Source organism: Salmo salar, chromosome ssa01 (genome assembly GCF_905237065.1).
Source record: "Salmo salar chromosome ssa01, Ssal_v3.1, whole genome shotgun sequence".
Lineage (NCBI taxonomy): Eukaryota > Metazoa > Chordata > Actinopteri > Salmoniformes > Salmonidae > Salmo > Salmo salar.
This window is the reverse complement of record NC_059442.1, coordinates 78,729,925-78,757,563: the sequence shown is the minus strand read 5'-3', so window position 1 is coordinate 78,757,563 and position 27,639 is coordinate 78,729,925. Positions and strand designations below refer to the sequence as shown.

At 43.4% G+C, this 27,639-nt stretch overlaps 1 protein-coding gene across 5 annotated transcripts in view; it reads right to left on the bottom strand.

The window, feature by feature from the left end:
- Positions 1–15,660, bottom strand: part of LOC106611541 (collagen alpha-1(XXI) chain) — a 66,439-nt gene extending 50,779 nt beyond the window's left edge. The window contains exons 1-3 of one of the 5 annotated variants that reach the window (XR_006770805.1): positions 15,319–15,658; positions 8,699–8,829; positions 7,922–8,482 (exon numbers count right to left, since the gene is read on the bottom strand). Coding sequence is in view for 3 of the 5 variants with exons in the window: in XM_045722953.1 (XP_045578909.1) it covers positions 7,922–8,482; positions 8,699–8,798 (661 nt within the window). In the remaining 2 variants the exon portion in view is untranslated. Of the gene's footprint in view, positions 1–7,921; positions 8,483–8,698; positions 8,830–15,318 lie in introns of all 5 variants that reach the window. The other 4 variants (XM_045722953.1, XM_045722949.1, XM_045722946.1 and 1 more) reach the window with 4 other exon arrangements.
- Between the last annotated feature and the right edge of the window lie 11,979 nt (positions 15,661–27,639).

The following is a 27,639-nucleotide window of genomic DNA, read 5'->3' as shown; positions in this document are numbered from 1 at the left end:
GGCGTCACATGTGACATTGGTGGGGCAGACGGGGTCAAAGTGAGCCAAGACTGGGGCTGTGGTGAGCTGGCTCTTCAGTGAGCGGACCGCGTCTGAGCAGGCTGCCGTCCAGGCCCATGGCTCATCCTTCTTGAGGAGCTGGCGAAGGGGCGCTGTGGTCTGGGAGTAGTGGGGCAGAAACCGGAGGTAGTAGGCTGTCATGCCCAAGAATGATGCCACCTGAGAGGCTGAGGTCGGTTCCGGGATCCTGTGGACGGCTTCAATGTTCGACATGAGTGGGGCAATGCCTTTGGCCGACAGGCGGAAAACCACAAACTCGACGGCTGGAGCTGCAAAGGTGCACTTTCCACCGTTAAGGGTCAGGTTGTTCTGCAGTAGAGCGCTGAATACTCTGTGGAGTCGATAATCATGGATGTGGAGGTCAGGACCGTGGACCACGATGTCATCCAGATAGACCGCCACCCCAGGTATTCCAGCGAGGATGGTGCTCATCACCTTCTGGAAGCAGCTGGGGGCGGAGTTAAGTCCAAAAGGCATGCGTGTATATCTGAACACGCCAGCATGTGTGACAAAGGTAGTGAGATCTCTGCTAGCTGCATGGAGGGGTACCTGAAGATAACCCTGATGAAGGTCAAGCTTCGTGAAGATCTTGGAGCCATGGAATTGTGCGGTCAGCTCCTCAGCTGTAGGCAACGGGTACTTATCCGGGACAACGGCCTTGTTCACAGCACGAAGATCCACGCAGGTCCGGATTCCACCTGACTTTTTGGTTGCAATGACTAAGTTTGAAATCCAGGGGGCAGCGTTGACTGGCTCAATGATGCCTGCATCCAACTGTGCCTGGAGATCTTTTGTGACGTCATCACGCAGTGCAAAGGGAATGCGCCGCAGGGGCTGCATGACTGGGGTCACTTCCGGATTCACTAGGGGCCTGTGAGTAAAGGCTGTGAGGCAGCCCAGTCCATCAAAAAGAGTTGGCCAGTTCTGTTGCCATGTGCAGGTAACCTGGTGGATAGCTGACCCACTGTCATCTCTCAGCGTGAATCCCAAGCCTGTGAAGAGGTCGAGGCCCAAGAGGTTGGCACCCCGCTTTGCAACATGAAATGTGAATGATGGCATATGCTTGGTGCCGTAGTGTACTGGGACCTGGAGGGTGCCTACAATGTCTATCTTGGATCTACCGTACCCACACAGGGCAGTGGAGGGCTGTTGGAGTGGTAGGTGACTGAAAAACTTGTAGTAAGTGGCAAGGTTGAGCAATGACACTGCAGCGCCAGTATCCAGCAGCAACGGCAAACCCACCTCACCCAGCTGCACAGTGCATATCCTGAATGACACATGGTTGGTGGAGACAGTTCGAATTTCCGTGCGTTCATGTTGAGAGTGAGATGAAACTAAGGGCCTGTGCTGGGTGGAGCTAGTAGCTGGGGCAGAACGACACACTTTTGCAAAGTGATTGTATTTTGAACAGTTCTTGCATATTTTCCCACGGGCTGGGCAGTTTGAAGCCCTTGAATTGTGAGAGCTAGCCCCGCAGTTGCCACAGCTACCTCTGTTCGTTTGTCTGTGTGCCTGCTGCACGGGCATGCCGGTGTCTGTGTCCATGCAGCTATCAACGTGGGAGGCCATGCACAGCGCGTGATCGTTGTAGTGTGCCTGCTCGGGCTGAAGCTGCTGTGTGAGAATAGCTGGGGGCCGAGTGTATGCTGCAGATCTGTCTGTTAGCATAGTAGAGCATTCCAACGCCGCTTCAACCTGGAGTGCTCCATCTAGTTGTAAATTATCCGATTCCAAAAGCAGTTTCTCCCTTGTCTTTTCACATAACGTCCCCTCTATCAACTGATCCCTGATGATCTCGTCCTGAAGTGTCCCATAGTTACAAGAGCTAGCCAAATCTCTCAGATTAGCCACGTAGCTTTGAATGGACTCACCCGGCCGTTGGTGTCTCTTCCGTAGCCGGTAGCGTCGGAGGAGCACTCGCTCTTTCCCGGCGAAGTGGTTCCGTAGGAGGCTGACTGCAGCAGTGAATGTAGGAGCCGATCCAAGCGCTCTGAAAATCCTTTGTCCCTCTGTACCGAGGCAGTGACGGAGCAGTGCTGTCCTCCGCTTGTCGGAGATTGTAGAAAAGTCCATAGCTTCGATATAAGTGTTAAAGCTATCAAGCCAGTTATTCCACGGGACTGGAGGTTCGCCAGGCACGGCGAGGAAGGGTGCCGGCGGTGGTAAACTGAATTCAGCCATCTTCGTCGCCAATGTTATATCTAGCCTAGCTGTAGAAGAACGCACGTCTGCACGGTTTCACATTGTACATCATTCTGTCGTTTAATGACATGTGCCACTCATCCTGACAACCCATTCATCCATAAAGCAGCACACTGTCGTAAACCATAACAACGTACAGTATGACGTACAGCACGTCGTACCATACATAACAGAAGGCCCTAAAAATTGTCAAAGACCCCAGCCACCCCAGTCATAGACTGTTCTCTCTAATACCGGATGGCAAGCGGTACCGGAGTGCCAAGTCTAGGACAAAAACTCCTGAACAGGTAATCAAATGGCTACCCGGACTATTTGCACTGTGTGCCCCACCCACCCCTCTTTTTACGCTGCTGCTACTCTCTGTTTATCATATATGCATAGTCACTTTAACTATACATTCATGTACATACTGTGACGGCCCTGAATTTTTCTGAACCGTCTCAGTGCTTCTCCTTCCAATAGGGCGCTTTCCCTTTAATTCTCAATTAAATAGTGCTTTTCCTTCCAATAGGGAGCATTGCCTTTAATTCCCAATTAAATAGCCAGCATCAGCTGCACAAAAGTGGGGTTGTGATGGAGACGTGAATAAGGATGTGTTCAACCCTCAGTTCTGAAGCTTCTCTCTTCCGGTTGTTGTGTTGCAGTTAAAAGGGTGCTTTGTGTAGCCTAATAGCAAGTTTACCCAGGACCGGATCCACTCTTTGCATCCGTGGACTACACCTCTCCGTTGTTCTTCGTTGCCTTTCTCCGCTGGAGATCTGTTGGCAGATTGGCTTGTCTGACTGACCGACTGACTACAACCTTTTTGTATACGGTATTTCATTTGTTTTGGTGTGATGAATACCGTGATGATTTATGCAGTTAGTTGTAGTTGAGGACTTAAGATGTGATACGCTTTATAGTTGTGTAGTAAAATATTTGTTTGTATGATTGATACTGGGTTTACGCTACACGTGTATGAACGGACAAACATTGCGTGACTAAGGTCACTTGAGTGCCCTGAACTTGTTTACCAGGCTGGACTCTTTTTAGGCCCGAGGTACAGGACATTTCTGGAGGAACCAGAGCTGTTTAAAGCTAATTATGTTAGTAATACAACCACGCAAAAGAATACAGTTGTTTTGTAAGTTCTTTCCAATGTTTTAAGGGTTTATGAAAAGTGTATTTCCATCCTGACTTTTACATGAGTCCTTTGTATTGGTGTAGACTTGACGGACCAGATGGGACTTATTCCCTCCCAAACCAAAAGGAGAAACCAATATTTTCTCTGGTAGGCACAACCTACCTGGCACCCCTATAAACGATAACCTCAAGTCAAAACCGTTACAATACTACCTCAATTGTACCGACCAACCAGTGCTCCCGCACATTGGCTAACCGGGCTATCTGCATTGTGTCCCACCCACCACCCACCACCCACCAACCCCTCTTTTACGCTACTGCTACTCTCTGTTCATCATATTTGCATAGTCACTTTAACCATATGTACATACTACCTCAATCAGCCTGACTAACCGGTGTCTGTATGTAGCCTCGCTATTTTTATAGCCTCGCTACTGTATACAGCCTGTCTTTTTACTGTTGTTTTATTTCTTTACCTACCTACCTTCTTCACCTAATACCTTTTTTTGCACTATTGGTTAGAGCCTGTAAGTAAGCATTTCACTGTAAGGTCTACACCTGTTGTATTCAGCGTACGTGACAAATAAACTTTGATTTGATGACACTGTCTGTGATTTATTTAGAATTCAAGGCACACTTAACCAACATGGCTACCACAGCATTCTGCAGCGATACGCCATCCCATCTGGTTTGTGCTTAGTGGGAATATCATTTATTTTTCAACAGCACAAGGACCCAACACACCTCTAGGCCTTGTAAGGACTATTTGACCAAGAAGGAGAGTGAATGAGTGCTGCATCAGATGACCTGGCCTCCACAATCACCTGACCTAAACCCAATTGAGATGGCTTGGGATGAGTTGGACCGCAGAGTGAAGGAAAAGCAGCCAACAAGTGCTCAGCATATGTGGGAACTCCTTCAAGACTGTTGGAAAATCATTCCAGGTGAAGCTGGTTGAGAGAAGGCCAAGAGTGCAAGGCTTTCATCAAGGCAAAGGGTGGCTACTTTGAAGAATGTAAAATATAAAATTAATTTTGATTTGTTTAACACTTTTTGACTTACTACATGATTCCAAATGTGTTATTTCATAGTTGTGATGTCTTCACTATTATTCAACAATGTAGAAAATAGTAAAAAATCATTTAAAAACCCTTGAATGAGTAGGTGTGTCCAAAATTTTCACTAGTACTGTATGTGTTATTGTTTTTACCATCGATGACCACTTTTTAGTGCTCTCCTTTGGGTCCACATTGTACATTTTATTGTACAGTCGTGGCCAAAAGTTTTGAGAATGACACAAATATTAATTTTCACAAAGTCTGCTGCCTCAGTTTGTATGATGGCAATTTGCATATACTCCAGAATGTTATGAAGAGTGATCAGATGAATTGCAATTAATTGCAAAGTCCCTCTTTGCCATGCAAATGAACTGAATCCCAGAAAAAAAAACATTTCCACTGCATATCAGCCCTGCCACAAAAGGACCACCTGACATCATGTCTGTGATTCTCTCGTTAACACAGGTGTGAGTGTTGATGAGGACAAGGCTGGAGATCACTCCGTCATGCTGATTGAGTTTGAATAACAGACTGGAAGCTTCAAAACGAGGGTGGTGCTGGGAATCATTGTTTTTCCTCTGTTAACCATGATTACCTGCAAGGAAACACGCCATCATCATTGCTTTGCACAAAAAAGGGCTTCACATTCAAGGATATTGCTGCCAGTAAGATTGCACCTAAATCAACCATTTATCGGATCATCAAGAACTTCGAGTGCGGTTCAATTGTTGTGAATAAGGCTTCAGGGCGCCCAAGAAAGTTCAGCAAGCGCCAGGTCTCCTAAAGTTGATTCAGCTGCGGGATCGGGGCACCACCAGTACAGAGCTTGCTCAGGAATGGCAGCAGGCAGGTGTGAGTGCATCTGCACGCACAGTAAGGCGAAGACTTTTGGAGGATGGCCTGGTGTCAAGAAGGGCAGCAAAGAAGCCACTTCTCTCCAGGAAAAACATCAGGGACAGACTGATATTTTGCAAGAATTACAGGGGTTGGACTGCTGAGGACTGGGGTAAAGTCATTTTATCTGATGAATCCCCTTTTCGATTGTTTGGGGCATCCAGAAAAAGCTTGTCCGGAGAAGACAAGGTGAGCGCTACCATCAGTCCTGTGTCATGCCAACAGTAAAGCATCCTGAGACCATTAATGTGTGGGCTTGCTTCTCAGCCAAGGGAGTGGGCTCACTCACAATTTTGCCTAAGAACACAGCCATGAATAAAGATTGGTACCAACACATCCTCCGAGAGCAACTCCTCCCAACCATCCAGGAACAGTTTGGTGACGAACAATGCCTTTTCCAGCATGATGGAGCACCTTTCCATAAGGCAAAAGTGATAACTAAGTGGCTCAGGGAACAAAACATCGATATTTTGGGTCCATGGCCAGGAAACTCCCCAGACCTTAATCCCATTGAGAACTTGTGGTCAATCCTCAAGAGGCGGGTGGACAAACAAAAACCCACAAATTTTGACAACCTCCAAGCATTGATTATGCAAGAATGGGCTGCCATCAGTCAGGATGTGGACCAGAAGGGTCAACACTGCAAATATTGACTCTTTGCATGAACTTCATTTAATTGTCAATAAAATCCTTTGAGACTTATGAAATGCTTGTAGTTATACTTCAGTATTCCATAGTAACATCTGACAAAAATATCTAAAGACACTGAGGCAACAGACTTTGTGAAAATTAATATTTATGTCATTCTCAAAACTTTTGGCCACGACTGTATATGTCTGTTACCCAAATAAATTCAATTAAATTAAATTCAGCACTGGTGGAGCACATTCTAAACATTAGACAATTAGGTAGGTCTTCCATGTAGCTCAGTTGGTAGAGCATGGTGTTTGCAATGCCAGGGTTGTGGGTTCGATTCCCACAGGGGGCCAGTACAAAAAAAAAAAAAAAGTGAAATGAAATGTATGCATTCACTACTGTAAGTCGCTCTGGATAAGAGCGTCTGCTAAATGACAAAAAAAAAAAAGAAAGGTAGCAATGTGACTTCTGACACATATTAGCTACTTTGACCACTTTCCCAACAACTTAGACAAAAGCTTAGAGCACGTGAAATCTTAGTCTACTTCTCTGCTATTCAAATCTAAAATCAGAACAGACATATTATACCAATCTAATGTAGCTGTTTTAGCAACTGCATTCAATACATTTTCTCTACATTTTTCGAAATAACTGAAATGTTGATGTCACGGATCCCCGGATCCCCCGTACTGCTGCTCATTCCATTCACCAGCTCCGGATGTCTATGTCACCGGCTTTCTAGGTGTCACTGAACTGGATTCATTACCACCAACCCCGAACTGTCTTGTCTCATTACGCACACCTGGTTCCCATTCCCCCTGATTAGTATGTTATATATGTGCCCTCTGTTCCCCATTGTCTTTGTCGGTTATTGTTCCTATGTCCATTTCTCTTATAGGTACCTGTGCTTTGTTGTTTCGACTTTCGTGCACCTGTTATTTCGGGCCTCATGTAGTGTTTTTACGGGTCTTGTCCTGTGTAATTATTAGAGGTTTAAACCTCACTCTTTTTTGGGGTTACATCCCTGTGTATTTTATATACGTGTTTGTTTTGGGATTCGTCCCCATGCCTTTTTCATGACATGTATTTTTAGGGGGAGTAATAAAGCCCCCCATTATGTATTCCTGCGCCTGTCTCTGATCATTATAAAACGTGACAGTTAACTACTTTCCCAACAAGTTAGACAAAATCTTAGTCTACTTCTCTGCATTTAAATCTAAACTTAGAACACTTCTTCCACTACCACAAAAATACTTTCAAAGAGATAAAGCAAGTCCCACAATTGTTCTTAATGGAAAATTACCTTCTAGTCCCAGTAGGCTATTCATTTACAAAGGATCAGACTTCCTTATTATTTGAATGTGGATACAACCTTTCAAATAGGTCCCATTTTCCTAACTATTGCTCTATGTTTTGTTCTGGGTGTTGTTCTTGATAAAACTATTTTGTTTTAGAAGTATTTTCAACAAGGCTGTAAACTCCAGTCTGTATTCTTGTTATGTTGACTACCATGACGCCAAGTGCCAAAAGCCATGCACATACTGTACCCCTTTCAGTTTTACAAAGATTAGGTATAGGTCAATAAAAGTTTAACCTGGTGTCCTAGCAATAGCTTCCCTAACCTTTACGTCACCCTGAAGCAGTGACATCACGTTGACATGACTCTCTTGACACAGTTTGGCTAGTCATCCAACACAGTAAACAACTTCAGAAAACATTAGATTCCCAATCATTAGATCTTGAGAAAACATTTGATTTCAAGACATTTCCTGTTTCTTAAGAGCTTGAATGTTTAGCAATGTGCAAACATGTTAAATCAACCGAAGGGTCTTCAGAGAACCACACCTTAATTTTGAACAACAGAAATGTCAGCCCAACCACTTGGTTTGTTATAAAGCTGAGGGATGGGGCTCATGAGAATACCCATTTCTTCATTAGAAAATGCCTACCTTCACACAACTTCTGCCTTATGGTCTTTCGGATCTTGGAAATAGCTTTATAGTCATCGACATAAAACACATAGGTGGAGGAGGGCTTGTTTCCAATAGCGTTCAACTCCTCCTCTTCCGTCTCAGATCCCACACCAATGGCAAAGATTATTATTCCTCTTCTCCTGGCTTCCTCTGCTGCTGCTTTCACCTCATCTTGTGACTTTCCGTCTGTTAAGACCACAGCGATTCTAGCAACACCCTTAGGGCCTCGTTCAGACAGGTTAAATAGTTTGTCGCTAGCAAACTGTATGGCCGTCCCAGTCCTTGTGTTTCCCCCCATGTAGTCGATGGATTCCATGGCTCTGATGAGATCCTTGCTACGAAGGTGCTTCCCTAACGGGATATTTATGATTGGATCATCACTGTATTGAACCACACCGATCTGGGTGAACTTCTGGCCGATGTTAAAGCTTGTGGTGATGTTGACGAGCCATCGCTTGACTATTTCAAAGTTCACATCAGCTACACTCCACGAGCCGTCTAGGATAAAGACCAAATCGCTTGCAACAGTTTTACAACCTGTAAGAGAGATGATAAAGATGAGTGGTTTTACACAGCCTTGAAAAAAGATGAATGAAGAGTATTCACTTCTTATAAAGGAATGGCCTTTACCAATACAGTACATAGAAAGCTTTCCTGAACATCCATTCTGCATTTATAGTAAAAGTGAGCGATAATGGACACCATGCAATGAAAATGTGTCACATATAACGATGAAGACAGAAGCACTCTTACTGAATCTCATGTCCTCATCTTGTGCTGCACAAGACAAGTGAAGGAGCATGAAGCACAGACACCGCAAGACACAATGCATGGATCTGGTTTTGCAATGCATGATACTGAAGTACCAAACTCCAAATGTGCACCTATAGGGAAAGGGAAACAACACATGCATAGCTGAGATTGTCATTCCAATTATTCGTATCAGTTAACAAATCAAAGAACTGCAGACAGTTTTTCTTACTCGTCACTGTTCTTACTTGAATTCCATGCAATGCATATCTTAAATATTTAAAGTAGACAACTGTGACAAAAAATGGAGGGTCAGTATATTGCATTTGTTGTAAACAAGATAAAGCAACTTACAATGGAAAATAAGTCTGTGTTAGTGACAATGAAACATGGAAGAACATTCTGAAGTCTCTCTCTCTCTCTCTGTGTGTGTGAGTACTCAGAATACTTTTGGTCATACTTCTTTGTTTCTCTCTGGCTGCTTTAGGAAACTGTGTATTTCATTGCAGTTTCCAGCAAGTGAAAGTAAGAAACTGCAGACATTATAAAAAGAAGCAGCTATAAATGAGGAACTAAACAGGAGGTTGGTGGCACGTTAATTGGGGAGGACAGGCTCGTGGTAATGGCTGGAGTGGAATAGGTGGAACGGTATGCCATTCCATTCCCTCCTTTCCAGCCATTATTGTGAGCCATCCTCCCCTCAGCAGCCTTCACTGAGGAACAGATACTGTACAGTATGCTCCATAGAAAGCATTTGTGATTTGTGGAAGGAAGGTAGGTACGGACTTTGGTCAGCTCAGTAAATCCAACCGATCAACCTAAAGCAGTGGGTTTTCCTGAGACAATGACTAGACTTGGATAGGTCAATTCTGCAATGACTGAGATCTAACCCTTGTCCACCATATGTAACTTCGCTGTCGGCTTGTTGTCACAGCCATAACGTGACTGGGTTTTTCCACTCCCTGATCCAGGATTTGAGACACAGCTCAGTGAGGGGCCAAGCTGCCACGGTAGAGCCGGCCATTTTGTTCCGGCCCTTTCCCCCCAATCCGTCCTGAGCACCACGGGAAGTCACTGGAAAGCAACACTGTGACATGAGCCAGTCAGCATGGCTTTTCCCTCTATCGACTTCCCTCCGATCTGGATAATTCTACATTTCTGCCGAAACCACATGGAATTCATTTACGGCATCAGACAGTGAAATTCCTGCTCTGGATAGTGACCAAACACATGTAGTCATGACAAATGGATGGCAACCATTGTCCAAGAGATAAAGAGACCTGATTGGACGACAAAGTTAACATTGCACATTCCTGAATGTGCTACTGTACATTAAAGCTTGATGGAGTATGCACCACCTGGGAATGCATGCCAGAAAATTCTCTAAAATGACCCATTGATGCATTTGTTTTTCAGGTCAGTGCGGTGCCATTCACCATATGGCTTTTTTTCCCTTCTATTACCCACTCATTGACCTCTGATGTTATTGGGGTAGTGAAGACACTTTATAGCTCTCCACCTTGGTCAAGATGACAGAGTGGAAGGAATAATGATGCTGGTGTGCAGTTATTATAACCCCCTGCCCCTAGAAAAAGACAACATTACCAACAAGATTCTTCTGCCAGACATATTTCCTAAAACTTGAACCCAAAACATGACTTCCAATTCCTTGAGGTATTTAGAGTCTGAGTTATTCATCTAGTTTGCAGCAATACTGAGTACAATATTTATGTAATGCCTGGTGGGTTGCATCCAGCTGGACAACGGAGTCAGGAAGCTCATGTTGAACAGCTGATTCCTCCTACTTTTCCAGAAAAGGCGCTACCAGACGAGTTAACCAGACTAAAAACACAATTACTGCAATAAAGTCTGTGTGAGCTGGTGTGGATGAGTCAGGTGCAGGACAGCAGCTATAAGTAAAAAAACGTATTTACTCAAAATACAAACAAATACAACGCAATAATGCAAGCCCACAATAACGGACCGTATTACATACAAACAATTACTCACAAACAAACATGGGGGAACAGAGGTTTAAATAATGAACAAGTAATTGGGGAATCTTTGTAAGACTAAGACAAAACAAATGGAAAATGAAAAGTGGATTGGCGATGGCTAGAAGGACGGTGACGTCGACCGCGGGACGCCGCACGAACAAGGAGAGGGACCGACTTCAGCGGAAGTTGTGACAATTACAGGTTTTCTGGTTCCTCGATCTGGGTCTTTGGTTGCTATTTTCTTGTACATCATAGAGCTGTTGTTAAGGATAAAAGTTGACGTATCGTGTTCACAACTGTAGGTGCACTAAATTGCTATTTAAAGATCAGCACCTGCAGCCTTTTTTTTAACTTAAAATGGGGGGGTTAATCAGCTTTAATATTGCAGCTAGATTGTAGCTTCCATCAATGTAAATGTCAGCATCATTTCCTATCCCCCATATAAGTCAAGTGGTCTGAATACTTTCTGAAGGCACTGTATATATATATATATATATATGTAACTGTATAAAATGAGGAACTGTATAAAATGCAAAGGTTGACATATTAAAGACTGTCATTTAAGACTGTAGGTGGCTTCGGGAAGTATTCAGACCCTTTGACTTTTTTCACATTTTGTTAGGTTTCAGCCTTATTCTAAAATTGATTAAATCGTTTTTTTCTCATCAATCTACACACAATACCCCATAGTGACAAAGCAAAAACAGGTTTTTAGAATGTTTGCTAATTTATTATATATAAAAAACTGAAATACATACATATTCAGAACCTTTACTCAGTACTTTGTTGAAGCACCGTTGGCACCGATTACAGCCTTGAGTATTCTTGGGTATGATGCTTCAAGCTTGGCACACCTGTATTTGGGGAGTTTCACCTGTGGTAAATTCAATTGATTGAACATGATTTGGAAAGGCACACACCTGTTTATTTAAGGTCCCACAGTTGACAGTGCATGTTAGAGAAAAAACCAAGCCATGAGGTCGATGGAATTGTCTGTAGAGCTCCAAGACAGGAAAGTGTCGAGGCACAGATCTGGGGAACAGTACCAAAACATTTCTGCAGAATTTACGATCCCCAAGAACACAATGGCCTCCATCATTCTTAATTGGAGGAAGCTTGGAACCACCAAGACTCTTCCTACAGCTGGCCGCCCGGCCAAACTGAGCAATCGGGGGAGAAGGGACTTGGCCAGGGAGGTGACCAAGAACCTGATGGTCATTCTGACAGAGCTCTAGAGTTCCTCTGTGGAGATAGGAGAACCTTCCAGAAGGATAACCATCTCTGCAGCACTCCACCAATCAGGCCTATATGGTAGAGTGACCAGATGGAAGCTACTCCTCAGTAAACGGCACATGACAGCCTGCTTGGAGTAGGCCAAAAGGCACCTAAAGACTATCAGCCCATGAGAAACAAGATTCTCTGGTCTGATGAAACCAAGATTGAACTCTTTGGCCTGAATGCCAAGCATCATGTCTGGAGGAAACCTGGCACCATCCCTACGGTGAAGCATGGTGGTGGCAGCATCATGATGTAGGGATGCCTTTCAGCGGCAGAGACTGGGAGACTAGTCAGGATTGAGGCGAAGATGAACGGAGCAAAGTACAGAGAGAGATCCTTGATGAAAATCTGCTCCAGAGTTTCAGGACCTCAGACTGGGGTGAAGGTTCACCTTCCAACAGGACAATAACCCTAAGCACACAGCCAAGACAACGCAGGAGTGGCTTCGGGATAAGTCTCTGAATGTCCTTGAGTGGCCCAGCCAGAGCCCAGACTTGAACCCGATCGAACATCTCTGGAGAGACCTGAATCGCTGTGCAGCAACTCTCCCCATCCAACATGACAGAGCCTGAGAGGATCTACAGTGAATAATGGGAGAAACTCCCCAAATACAGGTGTGTCAAGCTTGTAGCGTCATACCCAAGAAGATTCAAGGCTGTAATCGCTGCTAAAGGTGCTTCAAATCAAATCAAAGTTTATTTCTCACGTGCGCCGAATACAACAGGTGTAGACCTTACAGTGAAATGCTTACTTACAGGCTCTAACCAATAGTGCAAAAAAGGTATTAGGTGAACAATAGGTAAGTAAAGAAATAAAAACAACAGCAAAAAGACAGTGAAAAATAATAACAGTAGCAAGGCTATAAACAGTAGCGAGGCTATAAAAGTAGCGAGGCTACATACAGACACCGGTTAGTCGGGCTGATTGAGGTAGTATACATATATGATGAACAGAGTGTAGCAGTAGCGTAAAAGAGGGGTTGGCAGGTGGTGGGTGGCAGGACACAATTCAGATAGCCCGGTTAGCCAATGTGCGGGAGCACTGGTTGGTTGGGCCAATTGTGGTAGTATGTACATGAATGTATAGTTAAAGTGACTATGCATATATGATAAACAGAGACTAGCAGCAGCGTAAAAGAGGGGTTGGGGGGGGGGGGCACAGTGCAAATAGTCCGGGTAGCCATTTGATTACCTGTTCAGGAGTCTTATGGCTTGGGGGTAAAAACTGTTGAGAAGCCTTTTTGTCCTAGACTTGGCACTCCGGTACCGCTTGCCATGAGGTAGTAGAGAGAACAGTCTATGACTGGGGTGGCTGGGGTCTTTGAAAATGTTTAGGGCCTTCCTCTGACACCACCTGGTGTAGAGGTCCTGGATGGCAGGCAGCTTAGCCCCTGTGATGTACTGGGCCGTACGCACTACCCTCTGTAGGGCCTTGCGGTCGGAGGCTGAGCAATTGCCAAACCAGGCAGTGATGCAACCAGTCAGGATGCTCTCGATGTTGCAGCTGTAGAACCTTTTGAGGATCTCAGGACCCATGCCAAATCTTTTTAGTTTCCTGAGTGAGAATAGGCTTTGTCGTGCCCTCTTCACGACTGTCTTGGTGTGTTTGGACCGTTCTAGTTTCTTGGTGATGTGGACACCAAGGAACTTGAAGCTCTCAACCTGCTTCACTACAGCCCCGTCGATGAGAATGGGGGCGTGCTCGGTCCTCCTTTTCCTGTAGTCCACAATAATCTCCTTAGTCTTGGTTACGTTGAGGGATAGGTTGTTATTCTGGCACCACCCTGCCAGGTCTCTGACTTCCACCCTATAGGCTGTCTCGTTGTTGTCGGTGATCAGGCCTACCACTGTTGTGTTGTCTGCAAACTTAATGATGGTGTTGGAGTCGTGCCTGGCCATGCATTCGTGGGTGAACAGGGAGTACAGGAGTACAGGACTGGGCACGCACCCCTGGGGGGCTCCAGTGTTGAGGATCAGCGTGGCAGATGTGTTGCTACCTACCCTCACCACCTGGGAGTGGCCCGTCAGGAAGTCCAGGATCCAGTTGCAGAGGGATGTGTTTAGTCCCAGGATCCTTAGCTTAGTGATGAGCTTTGAGGGTACTATGGTGTTGGACACTGAGTTGTAGTCAATGAATAGCATTCTCACATAGGTGTTCCTTTTGTCCAGGTGGGAAAGGGTAGTGTGGAGTGCAATAGAGATTGCATCATCTGTGGATCTGTTTGGGCGTTATGCAAATTGGAGTGGGTCTAGGGTTTCTGCGATAATGGTGTTGATGTGAGCCATGACCAGCCTTTCAAAGCATTTCGTGGCTACGGGCGTGAGTGCTATGGGTCTGTAGTCATTTAGGCAGGTTGCCTTCGTGTTCTTGGGCACAGGGACTATGGTGGTCTGCTTGAAACATGTACTGGGTAAAGGGTCTGAATACTCATGTAAATGTGATATTTCATGTTTTAATTTGTATTCATTTAATAAAAACCTGTTTTTGCTTTGTCATTATGGGGTATTGTGTGTCGATTGATGAGGGGAAAAAACAATTTAATCCATTTTAGAATAAGGCTGTAACCTAACAAGTCAAAGGGTCTGAATACTTTTCGAAGGCACTGTACACCTACAGTCTTAAATGACTGTCTTTAATATGTCAACATTTGCATTTTAAACTTAAATGCTTAAAATAATGCAATAAAAAATTATTCCATCCCAAAATCTACAACTGCTGTTCAGTATGAAAATAATAAATGCAAGCCCCTGGTCTTGGTACCTTTATGGATTTTTTTCCCAAAACCTTTTTTTTCGGTTTACAAGCAGACTCAGACGAGGGCCCAGCAGAGTTCAGTTGAATAATTCCATCAATTCTTTGCATATGACAGTGGGACAAACAAGGGACTGATAACTCCTCTTAATGTCATCAGTTTACTACCTGCTGTCTGCCACTGCAGCAGCTCAGATCATAGGAATCTACACACTAGTAGATTATCACATCTATTGAGACATTGACAAGCACAAAGCTTCAGTGAAAGCTACAACACACTAAAACACACCGAAACAAATTGCATGTCAACGATTTGAAATTGTACTGAAAGTCCATACTAATCCTACATCCAAAAAGGTTGCAATAAGGTACTCCAACAGGTGCTACTTGCCTTACAATGCATTAAGCAATTTCATAATAAACCATTTTCAAACAAGAAACTATTAATCATTTCAACGTGAAACATTCTTTAGCATACCGTAGATACACGTATTGTCATCAAAGTCCCTTTCAGACCCAAATTCGACAAGTGTACAAAATGTAGTTTTCACAAAATGGCAAAAGAACCCCCCCCCCCCCCAAAAATAAAAAAGTTACCAGAGGTTAGTGGAGACAGAGTCCTCTTGTCAGTGTGTGCGGTCACCTTCTCATAGGTGCCCTGTGGCCATAGCCGTGGCGAGCTCTAGGCAGAAGAAGAAGCTGGGTTTGGGGAAGAAGTTTCAGCACTGCACCAAATGTTCCTCCTATGAGTGAAAGCCTCCTCTCTCCATCCACTTTCCATCTCTCTCTATAGCTCTCTCTTTTCTCTCTCCCTTTCTCTCGCTTTGCCTCTCTCCCCTCTCTCTCCCTCTCTCTCTTTTGTTCCTCCCCCCTCTCTCTGTCCTTTCCGACTTTTTAACTGGCCAACAGCCACTCTCGATTATCCAGGCTTAAAGAGAGGCAGATAAGAAATATTGAGAGACAGCCCCGTTCTGTCAGTGCCAGGGGAAAATAGTAGTAACAAGGACAGCATGCTTCCAAGCCGCTGAGGGTTTGGATTGTGTACGGTGGGTGAGAGTAGAAACATTGAGTCTGGAGGGTTCTGGGAGCCAGGGTGTGTTATACATAAGGCTGCATGCGTTCCTTTCCATCGCTTTGTAGCCTAATTTCCTTACCAAGGTGGACAGCAGGAGATCATCTTACAAGTGAGCAAAGAAAAGGGTGCAAAAAATGACTGTGAAAAATCACCGTTCCTAGTACCCTTACAGCTGAAATTCATCAAAAATATCAGTTGAGAATGTTGTTGTAGACGTTAGTTTTATCATATCTGTTTGAGTTTCATAACTCTGCAGCATCCTGGCCTGATCAACTAATGAGACTCCGTTTGGCTTTCTGCACCTAAGTATTGCAATGATTAACAGTGCCAGTTTCAAAATACATGTACAGGCTGTAATACTCTCAGTGCCGCCCAGAAGACACAATGTTAGGCCTGCAGAATGTAAATCTAATGAGACTAAAAATACACATATTCTACACATCAAGATCACTTCCCAACCTGACCTACTAAGGGAACCAACGACTCAGTGTAATAACTAAGATAAACTGCACATGAAATGCTGTCCAGATACTGTAGGAGGATATGAATTCAAATATGATCGGTATCTCTTCGAGGAAAAAAGGTGTTTACGCTATTGATACACGCTGTTACATATGAGCTAAATAGTTAAAAGCTGATGTAATAAAATACTGCATACTGCTTACTGTTTTGACATGATTGTGCCGTGATAGGGGGGCATCTATGAAAGATAAATGTCTAACATAGCCCCATGAAGACAGCATGCTAATAGAGAGATAAATAATGTCAGAAACATGGCTGTTTTGTTGAAATGTTGATGACGGAATTTTATATAAAGTATCTAGCATACCTTTATTTAGTTGTCAAGTCGACAGGAAATTGAGTGGTGCCCTGGAAAATGTTGTTAATTCATAAGAGTGGTCTACGAAAAGTACATCGCCCCAAAAATATAATCCAACAGAATATTTATTGGTGTTTCACATGTATGGGTCACCAGCTGATGGGTCAGAGCGTTGTAGTGAACTAGTACATTTCTAGTAGGTTCTCAACGTAACAAAATAGTCTGGGCTGTATACTGTAAGTGACGGAAATGACAACGTGAAGGTCGTAGGTGCATTCCCAAACTTGACCAGACATGCTACATTTTTAAGACTTCACAGCTTCAAGGGCCCCAATGAAACTGTTTAACTACTTTGGCTAATAAACAGGAAACTTTGAGACTAATTTCCTCCCAACACTTTGGAGAGTCAATATTAGCTTACATGTATCGGCAAGATGATGACATGTCAATTGAAATTCTCCTGACAGTAAATGTCAGGCTGAAATGGTGCACCTCAGAATTGCAGCTGTATATCCCTCTTGGACATGTTCTGATGGAATGGAGAGACGTGTAGAACAGGATTCTGTTTCTCCACATGATATGCCTCCATCACCTCCATAGCGAAGGCATCATCACTTTCATCCTAAAGGAAACCACTGGAAACTCACAAGCACCATAAGCAAGTGTAGCAAGTATTGATGTTACACTCATCAAACACAAACCCATCATTAAATTGCCTGAAATAACATACAAGCATCTTCCAGCTGCTCAGAGCACTCCAATATAGCACAGAGAGTTTCTTTGCAAAATCCATTAGACATGTTCTTGTTCTGAAGTCAAGCAGCAAAGACTTCCTGAATCAGACCTGAGATACCATGTGTCTCGGCGTACCCTTGTGGTACAGGGCCCACCTGTTGACAATCTTCTGGCAACTGAGTTCCACACTGGAAAAATGGTTAATCTGGGGTTTACACTGCCATGATGGATGACTTTTCAACGGGAACACCTGGAAAACTATAAAATCCCTGGGAGTCCTGTCGCTCTAACTATCGAAATGAAGGCTCTTCAACAGGAGTGTTCTGGCCCTGGTTTCCCAAAAGCATCTAAAAGGCTCAACGGTTCTAACAATGAATTTAGCCTTAAAACCCTCTTGAGTCTAAGCCTTTAGAGGGCGATATCCACTAAACTAACATATGGAATTGTTTTAAGATGATCATACCATTTACTGTTATTAGCCCATAGAAACGCATTGAATAATACATTTATACATGGAAAAACAGAAAGTCCAAAAATAAATCAAAATGAAATGTGTTTTGAAGTGCCTGTCCTATATCTGAGAGATATAAGAAAACTCAGGACAAAAAAAAAGAAAAACATGTAGACCCATATTTTACCCCTGGAGTTTTGGCACATTCTACCCCCTATTCACTTCTATTAATTTGAACTTCCTGAATCTTGTGAAGCTTGTGGAGTAAAACAGCCAACGTCCGTTTTCGTGAGAGTCTCAGCTTTCTGTTGTGGGGTCATATTAGGGTCAAACTGTTGACTCTACAGACGTTTTCTAGAAAAGTTACTCTAGTTATTCTCAGACAATCCTCTAACGTCTGACAAACACTGATCTCGTGAAGCGACTGTGTACCGCATAGGCAAATGGCCGATACTGGCTCAGTGGATTGAGACACAGCCCATGCAAAAAACAGGAAGTCTCTGGCATAAACACGTGGTTCTATTTAATAAAACGTGATGATGTCACTGATTTCAGCGCGGGCCAAACTGACACTCTCTCCCACTTTTCCGTTTCCGGGTCACGGAGGGGAGGAGGACAGAGGAGTTGAGGAGAGGATAGGATTTTAGCTCAATTGAGAATCTCCCCTACTCTTCTTACATAGCCTGTAGTATACTTTGGATGGAAGGGCTGGTACTCCAACTGTAGAGAATACCCTCTCCCTCTTGTGATGACCACTTTTCCATCTTAATATAATTAATGACACCAATAAGATAATATTATTTTCCTCTTTTGCCCACATAATCCAGGCTCAGACATGTTGGAGTCATTGTACAATAACACAGGTAGATTTTGTTTTGTTGGCTTGTTAGTAATGTAAACCCATTCCGACAGTTCTTCACGGTTAACTGAAGATGAAATAAAGCATGTCCCTCTCTTTAAACCTTTATATCACTACCCTCAATTTGAACCTCACAATAACAAACCAGCTTCTTGCTATTGGCACGATGCATCTGTGGAGTGGTAATGGTTTATAATTCCATGCAATAAACGGCAATTAACATGATCACTTGTGCGGTTAGCCACATAGATTAGTATGATGCGTTGCTGAGGCGAGTGATCAGGCTGACTGAGAAACTCCTGAGTGGAATAATAACAAGATTTTTCATGGAGAGAATTGGCCAGGACAGAACAGAACATCCTCTGAAATGAAGGAACCCCACAGAGCAGAGGAGAGCTCCGCTGCTGCAGCCCAGGATGCTGCAGATCTGCAGCTACAGCTGAGGTGTCATCAAGAAGATGGGAGAAAAGGATGGCCACCTATGTGGGTCTCTCACAGTGAGAGCTAATAAACAATCTGTAAAGAGGTACAGTACATGAAGACAGGAGAGACCCTCATGTGCTCCCCCACAGGACCTGTTTCTGTCTCCACTCCACTGCACCTGGTATGTGGAACAGGGCAACCCATGTACACTACATAGTAACCCATTTGTATGTTAGGTCTGGATTCAATCCGTTTTGCAGAAGATCTGTGTTAAAATGTATAGGTAATGCAGCAGTTACCGTGAACGCAGTCTCCACGAACACAGGAACATTGCCTTTAAATTTCAATCGCTACAGTATAGCGACGAACTTCTGCAATATTTCTGCAATACAGATTGAATCCAGCCCTTAACCTACACTCAGGAAAGAGATCTGAGAAGAAGAAGAAGAAGAGGCATTAAATTATAAATATACTGCTCAAAAAAATAAAGGGAACACTTAAACACAATGTAACTCCAAGTCAATCACACTTCTGTGAAATCAAACTGTCCACTTAGGAAGCAACACTGATTGACAATAAATTTCACATGCTGTTGTGCAAATGGAATAGACAACAGGTGGAAATTATAGGCAATAAGCAAGACACCCCCAATAAAGGAGTGGTTGTGCAGGTGGGGACCACAGACCACTTCTCAGTTCCTATGCTTCCTGGCTGATGTTTTGGTCACTTTTGAATGCTGGCAGTGCTTTCACTCTAGTGGTAGCATGAGACGGAGTCTACAACCCACACAAGTGGCTCAGGTAGTGCAGCTCATCCAGGATGGCACATCAATGTGAGCTGTGGCAAGAAGGTTTGCTGTGTCTGTCAGCATAGTGTCCAGAGCATGGAGGCGCTACCAGGAGACAGGCCAGTACATCAGGAGACGTGGAGGAGGCCGTAGGAGGGCAACAACCCAGCAGCAGGACCGCTACCTCCGCCTTTGTGCAAGGAGGAGCAGGAGGAGCACTGCCAGAGCCCTGCAAAATGACCTCCAGCAGGCCACAAATGTGCATGTGTCTGCTCAAACTGTCAGAAACAGACTCCATGAGGGTGGTATGAGGGCCCGACGACCACAGGTGGGGGTTGTGCTTACAGCCCAACACCGTGCAGGACATTTGGCATTTGCCAGAGAACACCAAGATTGGCAAATTCGCCACTGGCGCCCTGTGCTCTTCACAGATGAAAGCAGGTTCACACTGAGCACGTGACAGACGTGACAGAGTCTGGAGACGCCGTGGAGAACGTTCTGCTGCCTGCAACATCCTCCAGCATGACCGGTTTGGCGGTGGGTCAGTCATGGTGTGGGTGGCATTTCTTTGGGGGGCCGCACAGCCCTCCATGTGCTCGCCAGAGGTAGCCTGACTGCCATTAGGTACCGAGATGAGATCCTCAGACCCCTTGTGAGACCATATGCTGGTGCGGTTGGCCCTGGGTTCCTCCTAATGCAAGACAATGCTAGACCTCATGTGGCTGGAGTGTGTCAGCAGTTCCTACAAGAGGAAGGCATTGATGCTATGGACTGGCCCGCCCGTTCCCCAGACCTGAATCCAATTGAGCACATCTGGGACATCATGTCTCGCTCCATCCACCAACACCACGTTGCACCACAGACTGTCCAGGAGTTGGCGGATGCTTTAGTGTGACTCCAAATCCAGACCTCCATGGGTTGATAAATTGGATTTCCATTGATTATTTTTGTGTGATTTTGTTGTCAGCACATTCAACTATGTAAAGAAAAAAGTATTTAATAAGATTATTTCTTTCATTCAGATCTAGGATGTGTTGTTTAAGTGTTCCCTTTATTTTTTTGAGCAGTGTATATGTTTTGATTGTATTTTGCATGTGAGCGAAAGACAGATTTCAAAACAGAAGCACATCCAACACAGCTGTTAATTCATTCTCAAACATGAGAACAGACCTGTTGATGTTGTGGGAGTTACGTTTAGTTTTCGTGTTTGTCTACAATCATAACCATATGTTTTCACTTAAAGATATGCAAGCAAACATCTTGTGAAATGTACAGGCATTAAGACATTGTTTCATTACAGAATTATAAATAAAACACATGGGACTCATGAATTTAACATGCCTCAATCTACCAGATATAGAATAATGCATGTCATGTGATAACTGTCTAGGCCTGAAACACAAACAAAAACAGGCACACAATGTGTACTGTTCTTTTTTATTCACATTTATGTTCCAGATCTTTCCACTACAAGAGGTCGTTTTGTTAGTTACTTCATAATGAACCAACATTATGCCTTCTGGATGACACTTAAACCTGCTAGTAATAAGGCATACAAAAACGTCATCAAATAACGCACAATGACTTCACAACTGACATTAGGCACAGACTGACACAAACTGTTATTTTGAAAAGACATTCGACTATAACAGTATGCTGCTAGCCATAACAGTAACCATAGGCTAACGGTAGCTGCATGCAAGATGAGTAATCATTGGCTGCTAGCCATAACAGTAACCATTGGCTAACAGTAACTGATTTAAGTAGCTAGCATGCTTCAACAGAATTGTGATAAACACTTTGCTGAACAATTTGTGAATTACAATTAAGAATTGTACACTTGATTTTGTATTCTATAATAATATAATATTCTCAATAATATATCATAATAAAAAAGAAAACAGTGGAGGAATTGTTATAGTAAAATAAGTTAGTAATAATTTGTTGTGCTTTTATTATTGTAACGGCTGTCTTCTGTAAAAATGGACCAAGGCGCAGCAGGTATGTGAATACTCATCTTTAATAAAAATAAAGGAGTAGAGCATCCACTTAACAATTCAAACAATATATAAGACAGGAACAGTTTTGCAGGCACACAACACGCAGTGCAAAAACAACTACCCACAAAACCAAGTGACAAACATACTCCTACATATATGACTCCCAATCAGGAACAACGATCCCCAGCTGTTCCTGATCAGGAGTCACAAGACCAACACAGAACAATCACACACACAAGACTGCCACGTCCTGACCCCAAAACTACAACAACAGCTCCATCTGCTGGTCAGGACGTGACAATTATAAACATCAGTGACATTTGAAGACAACTAGGACCAGTTTAAATAAAATGTGTCAAATAAACTTTCAAATCAAAGCATTTTTACATAATATATAGATATTGGTGTATTTTTCAAATGAACCATGAGAATGGGATGTTGTTTTAAGGCCTACAAGTTTCTAGAGCAGATTTGTTCAAGAAAGTAAAATGGGTGAATCTCAGTCTTTCGCAGTGGAGATTGGATGCATATTTACATTGAAGCATTTTGACTTTGATTTTAATACATTTATTAACAAAAACTATCCTCTCTCTCCCAAACCACCCCCTCCCCCTCTCCCCCTTTCATGATACATCCACGCAGCTTGGTCAAAAGTTTCCTCTTTGCCTCTATGGGTGTCTTCTCAACCTCTGGGGTGCATTCTGATGTGATCCTTTGGTTGTGTTGTTGTTTAGCAGAGCGCAACCAGTGGTCTGACACACACCCGGGACACCTCGGAGTCCTGGGTGACCTCTTGGTCCAGGCCGGCCTACATGGCCTCTCTCGCCCTCTCGTCATGGTGTGCCATTGAAGGCTCTGCCAGGTCTTCCACGTTGGCCTGGTGGGTAAAGGAGGGGAAATGGATGTTAGCTAATAGTGGGTAAATAATGACTGTAACTACCAACTACTACACAGCTTTGAGAGTTTGCAGTAGACTTTATGTTGACTTCCCATGTCCATTTAGATTGGAAAAAGGAAATTATTCAACATGCACCCTTCTGCTTACCAAGAAACCAGCATCTGTTGTTACAGTATATAATAATTACAATAGAACTGGGCCTGTCAAAGCTATTGTTGGATTTCCTTTGATAAGCTGTAAATGATTATTCAGATGATAAAAACGATGCAACGTGAAATGTGATGTTACCCTTTGGTCCCTGTTCTCCGATATAGCCAGGTAGGCCATGTCCCTTCGCTCCTTCGTCTGCTTGGTCTCCTTGATCACCTGGGAACAAGACACAACGTTCTCAAAACATGAAGGACATCAGGAAAACCCATGAATTTACCACCCCAAAATCTACATGCCCCCGGGACTGAGCTGGTACACAGGAACACATTGTTCATGTTGATTAACAACCATGTGTTACTGAGATCATTGCTGGATACATTTATAAAACGCCTAGTAAATATTCTTCAATTTCATTAGCTTGGCTGGGGAAATGTACCATAAGTGTGACGTCATTGTTAGGCCCTAAAACAATACATTAGAATTCACCACAAGAACACACACAACGCCATAATTAGTTATGGCTATACATCTGCTTCATTCAAATTTTGGTTGACATGGTATTTGTTTTCATATTTGTAGGCAAAGTAAGAACCAGTTTTATTGTTTACTTTTAAACAAATACATATTGATGCACGTCATGACTGATCTAAACATACTGTCATGGGCCCGATTCCAACCCTAGTTAAACGTGTGTAAATGGAACATAATTTTGCTTTTATGCACTTTTCTCTCTATGCCTATTCTGACCTTGAATTTAAGCATGAGAATAACGTTTTATTCACCAGGTATTCGTTTGGGGTGGAGATTGAATAAATGAAGGTGTGGCGGAGGTGTGTCTACAGATTTCCAGTATTCTGACCTTGACTTAATTCCATAATAATTCCACCAAGAAAGCATGAATAAGGTCTAGCAAACCAAACGGTTCCAAGTGGAGAAAGCATCGACTTTATTTTTTCCGAAAGAAATAACACCATTCTCCATGCACTGTAATTTACAACTTGATAAGAGCTTGGTAAATTAGTAATCATGTTAAAGACTAGCCACTATCAGTATCGACCGCCAGTAGGCCAAATAACAACACATATTCATATTCAGTTGGTAAAGCTTACATTATCATTCCATTTAATTACATTGCTTAGTTCCAGCTATGGAACCCTGACCTGTTCACCGGACGTGCTACCTGTCCCAGACCTGCTGTCCCAGACCTGCTGGAACCCTGACCTGTTCACCGGACGTGCTACCTGTCCCAGACCTGCTGTCCCAGACCTGCTGGAACCCTGACCTATTCACCGGACGTGCGACCTGTCCCAGACCTGCTGTTTTCAACTCTCTAGAGACAGCAGGAGCAGTAGAGATACTCTCAAAGATCGGCTATGAAAAAGCCAACTGACACTTACTCTTGTGTTACTGACTTGTTGCACCCTCGACAACTACTATGATTATTATTATTTGACCATGCTGATCATTTATGAACATTTGAACATCTAGGCCATGTGCTGTTATAATCTCCACCCGGCACAGCCAGAAGAGGACTGGCCACCCGTCATAGCCTGGTTCCTCTCTAGGTTTCTTCCTAGGTTTTGGCCTTTCTAGGGAGTTTTTCCTAGCCACCGTGCTTCTACACCTGCATTGCTTGCTGTTTGGGGTTTTAGGCTGGGTTTCTGTACAGCACTTTGAGATATCAGCTGATGTAAGAAGGGCTATATAAATACATTTGATTTGATTTACCTTCATTTTCTTCCTCTATAAATGCCATCACAGCCATGTGGTTGTTGCTGAGGATCATTAGTAACAGTTGATCATATTAAAAAAATACATTTAGGCTAATTAAATCGTTATGGAGCTGAGCGCAGACCAACTCATAACAGTTTGAACCCGACGCATGGCACAATACTTGGCCGTGTCATCGCACAGTTCCATGGCAATAGACGAGGGTATAGCCTACTATTGTACACTGTTATCCCTATTATAATTATATGTGTACTAATCTTCCAACATTACCATGGGTTGAAGAACTGAATGTGGCAATTTTCAGAATGAATCAAAGCACTGTTTTCTTTCATTCATGCGTAAAGGCTCTCCAAATCTGTTTTTTATGATTCATAAATACTTTCCTAAACCTAAATAATGTATAAGATCAGAGTATCAGTTGGTGCTGAAACAGAGACGAATATGCATATAGTGCATTTAAATGGCTTTCTTTCATTGATCCCTAATATCTGAACCTGTTCTCTCAAGTCTGTCGAACTAAAAGGTACACCGTATTTAAAGGGATGGCTTAAGATAAATGTACTGAAAACCTTATTGAATGAAAATCTTTTGGCCAGCAAGTGGGAGGGTTTTCAGTGGTTGAATTAAATGTATTCAGAGCGCGCAAGGTAGTCACACATGCAGAGCGCATTACATGACTGAATAAGGTAAGAATACCAAATACTGTAAAATGCGTAGGAAAGGTGTGTGTAGGAAAGGCATTCATTCCAAAGTCGGAATCGGACCCCATGGTGAACAGCAATGGCTAACATATAGACACATACATTTTCTGCATCAAAGATCAATCAAATCTAGAATCGGCTTTCTATTTCGCAACAAAGCCTCCTTCACTCACGCCGCCAAACTTACCCTAGTAAAACTGACTATTCTACCGATCCTCGACTTTGGCGATGTCATCTACAAAATAGCTTCCAATACTCTACTCAGCAAATTGGATGTAGTCTATCACAGTGCCATCCGTTTTGTTACCAAAGTGCCTTACACCACCCACCACTGCGACCTGTATGCTCTAGTCGGCTGGCCCTCGCTACATATTCGTCGCCAGACCCACTGGCTCCAGGTCATCTATAAGTCTATGCTAGGTAAAGCTCCGCCTTATCTCAGCTCACTGGTCACGATAACAATACCCACCCGTAGCACGCGCTCCAGCAGGTATATCTCACTGGTCATCCCCAAAGCCAACACCTCATTTGGCCGCCTTTCCTTCCAGTTCTCTGCTGCCAGTGACTGGAACGAATTGCAAAAAATCGCTGAAGCTGGAGACTTGCATTTCCCTTTCTAACTTTAAACATCAGCTATCTGAGCAGCTAACCGATTGCTGCAGCTGTACATTTACATTTTTACATTTTAGTCATTTAGCAGACGCTCTTATCCAGAGCGACTTACAGTAGTGAATGCATACATTTCATACATTTTTTTTTCCCGTACATAGTCCATCTGTAAATAGCCCACCCAATCTACCTACCTCATCCCCATATTGTTTTTATTTAGTTTGCTGCTCTTTTGCACACCAGTATCACTACTTACACACCATCATCTGCTCATCATCATCTGCTCATCTATCACTCCAGTGTTAATCTGCTAAATTGTAATTACTTTGCTACTATGGCCTATTTATTGCCTTACCTCCTCATGCCATTTGCACACACTGTATATAGACTTTATTTATTTTTCTTTTATTGTGTTATTGACGTACGCTTGTTTATTCCATGTGTAACGCTGTGCTGTTTGTGTCGCACTGCTTTGCTTTATCTTGACCAGGTTGCAGTTGTAAATGAGAACTGGTTCTCAACTAGCTTACCTGGTTAAATAAAGGTTAAATAAAAATAAATATTAAAAAAAATGCAGAGATCAATTTAGTTCTGTCAGTCATTCATTTGCACAGTATTTCTCACCTGGCTGTCCTTGTTTGCCTGCATCTCCAGCCTCCCCATAGAATCCTGGTTGTCCAATCTCTCCATTCATACCGTCAATACCATTACCGCCCTAAAACCACAACAATCTATAGCCTTGAGTAAGGTGCAGAGCTTCGACAGAGATAAAATATTAGACATTTACACAATAAGATTTGTGGTTCCTGATCGCTGGCTGGTTATCGAAGGTCACAACAGGATGCTTGACAGAAGCATTTGTATGCATTTGTGGTTTCATGAAGTTCTATTAGCCTGAGAGATTCTGTGGTTGGAGGTAGAACCCTTTTGGATTGCATTTAGAACCCTTTCTACAGAGGGTTCCACCGGGAACCCAAAAAGGTTCTACCTGGAACCAAAAAGGGTTGTCCTATGGGGACAGTAGAAGAACACTTTTGGAACCCTTTTTTTCTAAGAGTGTAGAAAACGTTAGTTTGGGGAACCTGAACAGGGTCTGTCTTGCGTAATACATGTGGAAAAGGCTTTCCACTCCAGGGATGCTGGTGAATCCCTCCAAGAACCATTCAACCCAGAGCAAGTGCTTCGTCTGTGACTTCTTATTTTGTCTTCACAGGGACGTGGAAAGTCTGAATGTTTTCATTCCAATCTATACTGCCAAATACTTTAGCTCTCTTACTCCTGGCGCTTGCAATATGTAAGCATTTTACTTGGCCTGGGAAACACAGAAACACAATAATGTATGGAGTGTGCACTTCAACAGTGTTCCTGAGCAAAACAACCTATTTGTGTAATGAGGCTTAAAGGAATATTCTTGGCATCCTCCAGACAGTGTCCATGTTCAGTTGTTAGAGGATTTCTAAGATAATAATAACACACACACACACACACACATGCGCACACACATGCGCACACACACACACACACACACACACACACACACACACACACACACACACACACACACACACACACACACACACACACACACACACACAGCATAGTAACTCTAACACGTGACACTCACTGGAGGTCCCGGTGTTCCCTTCTGTCCTGTGGGACCGGGGGCACCCAAAGGGACG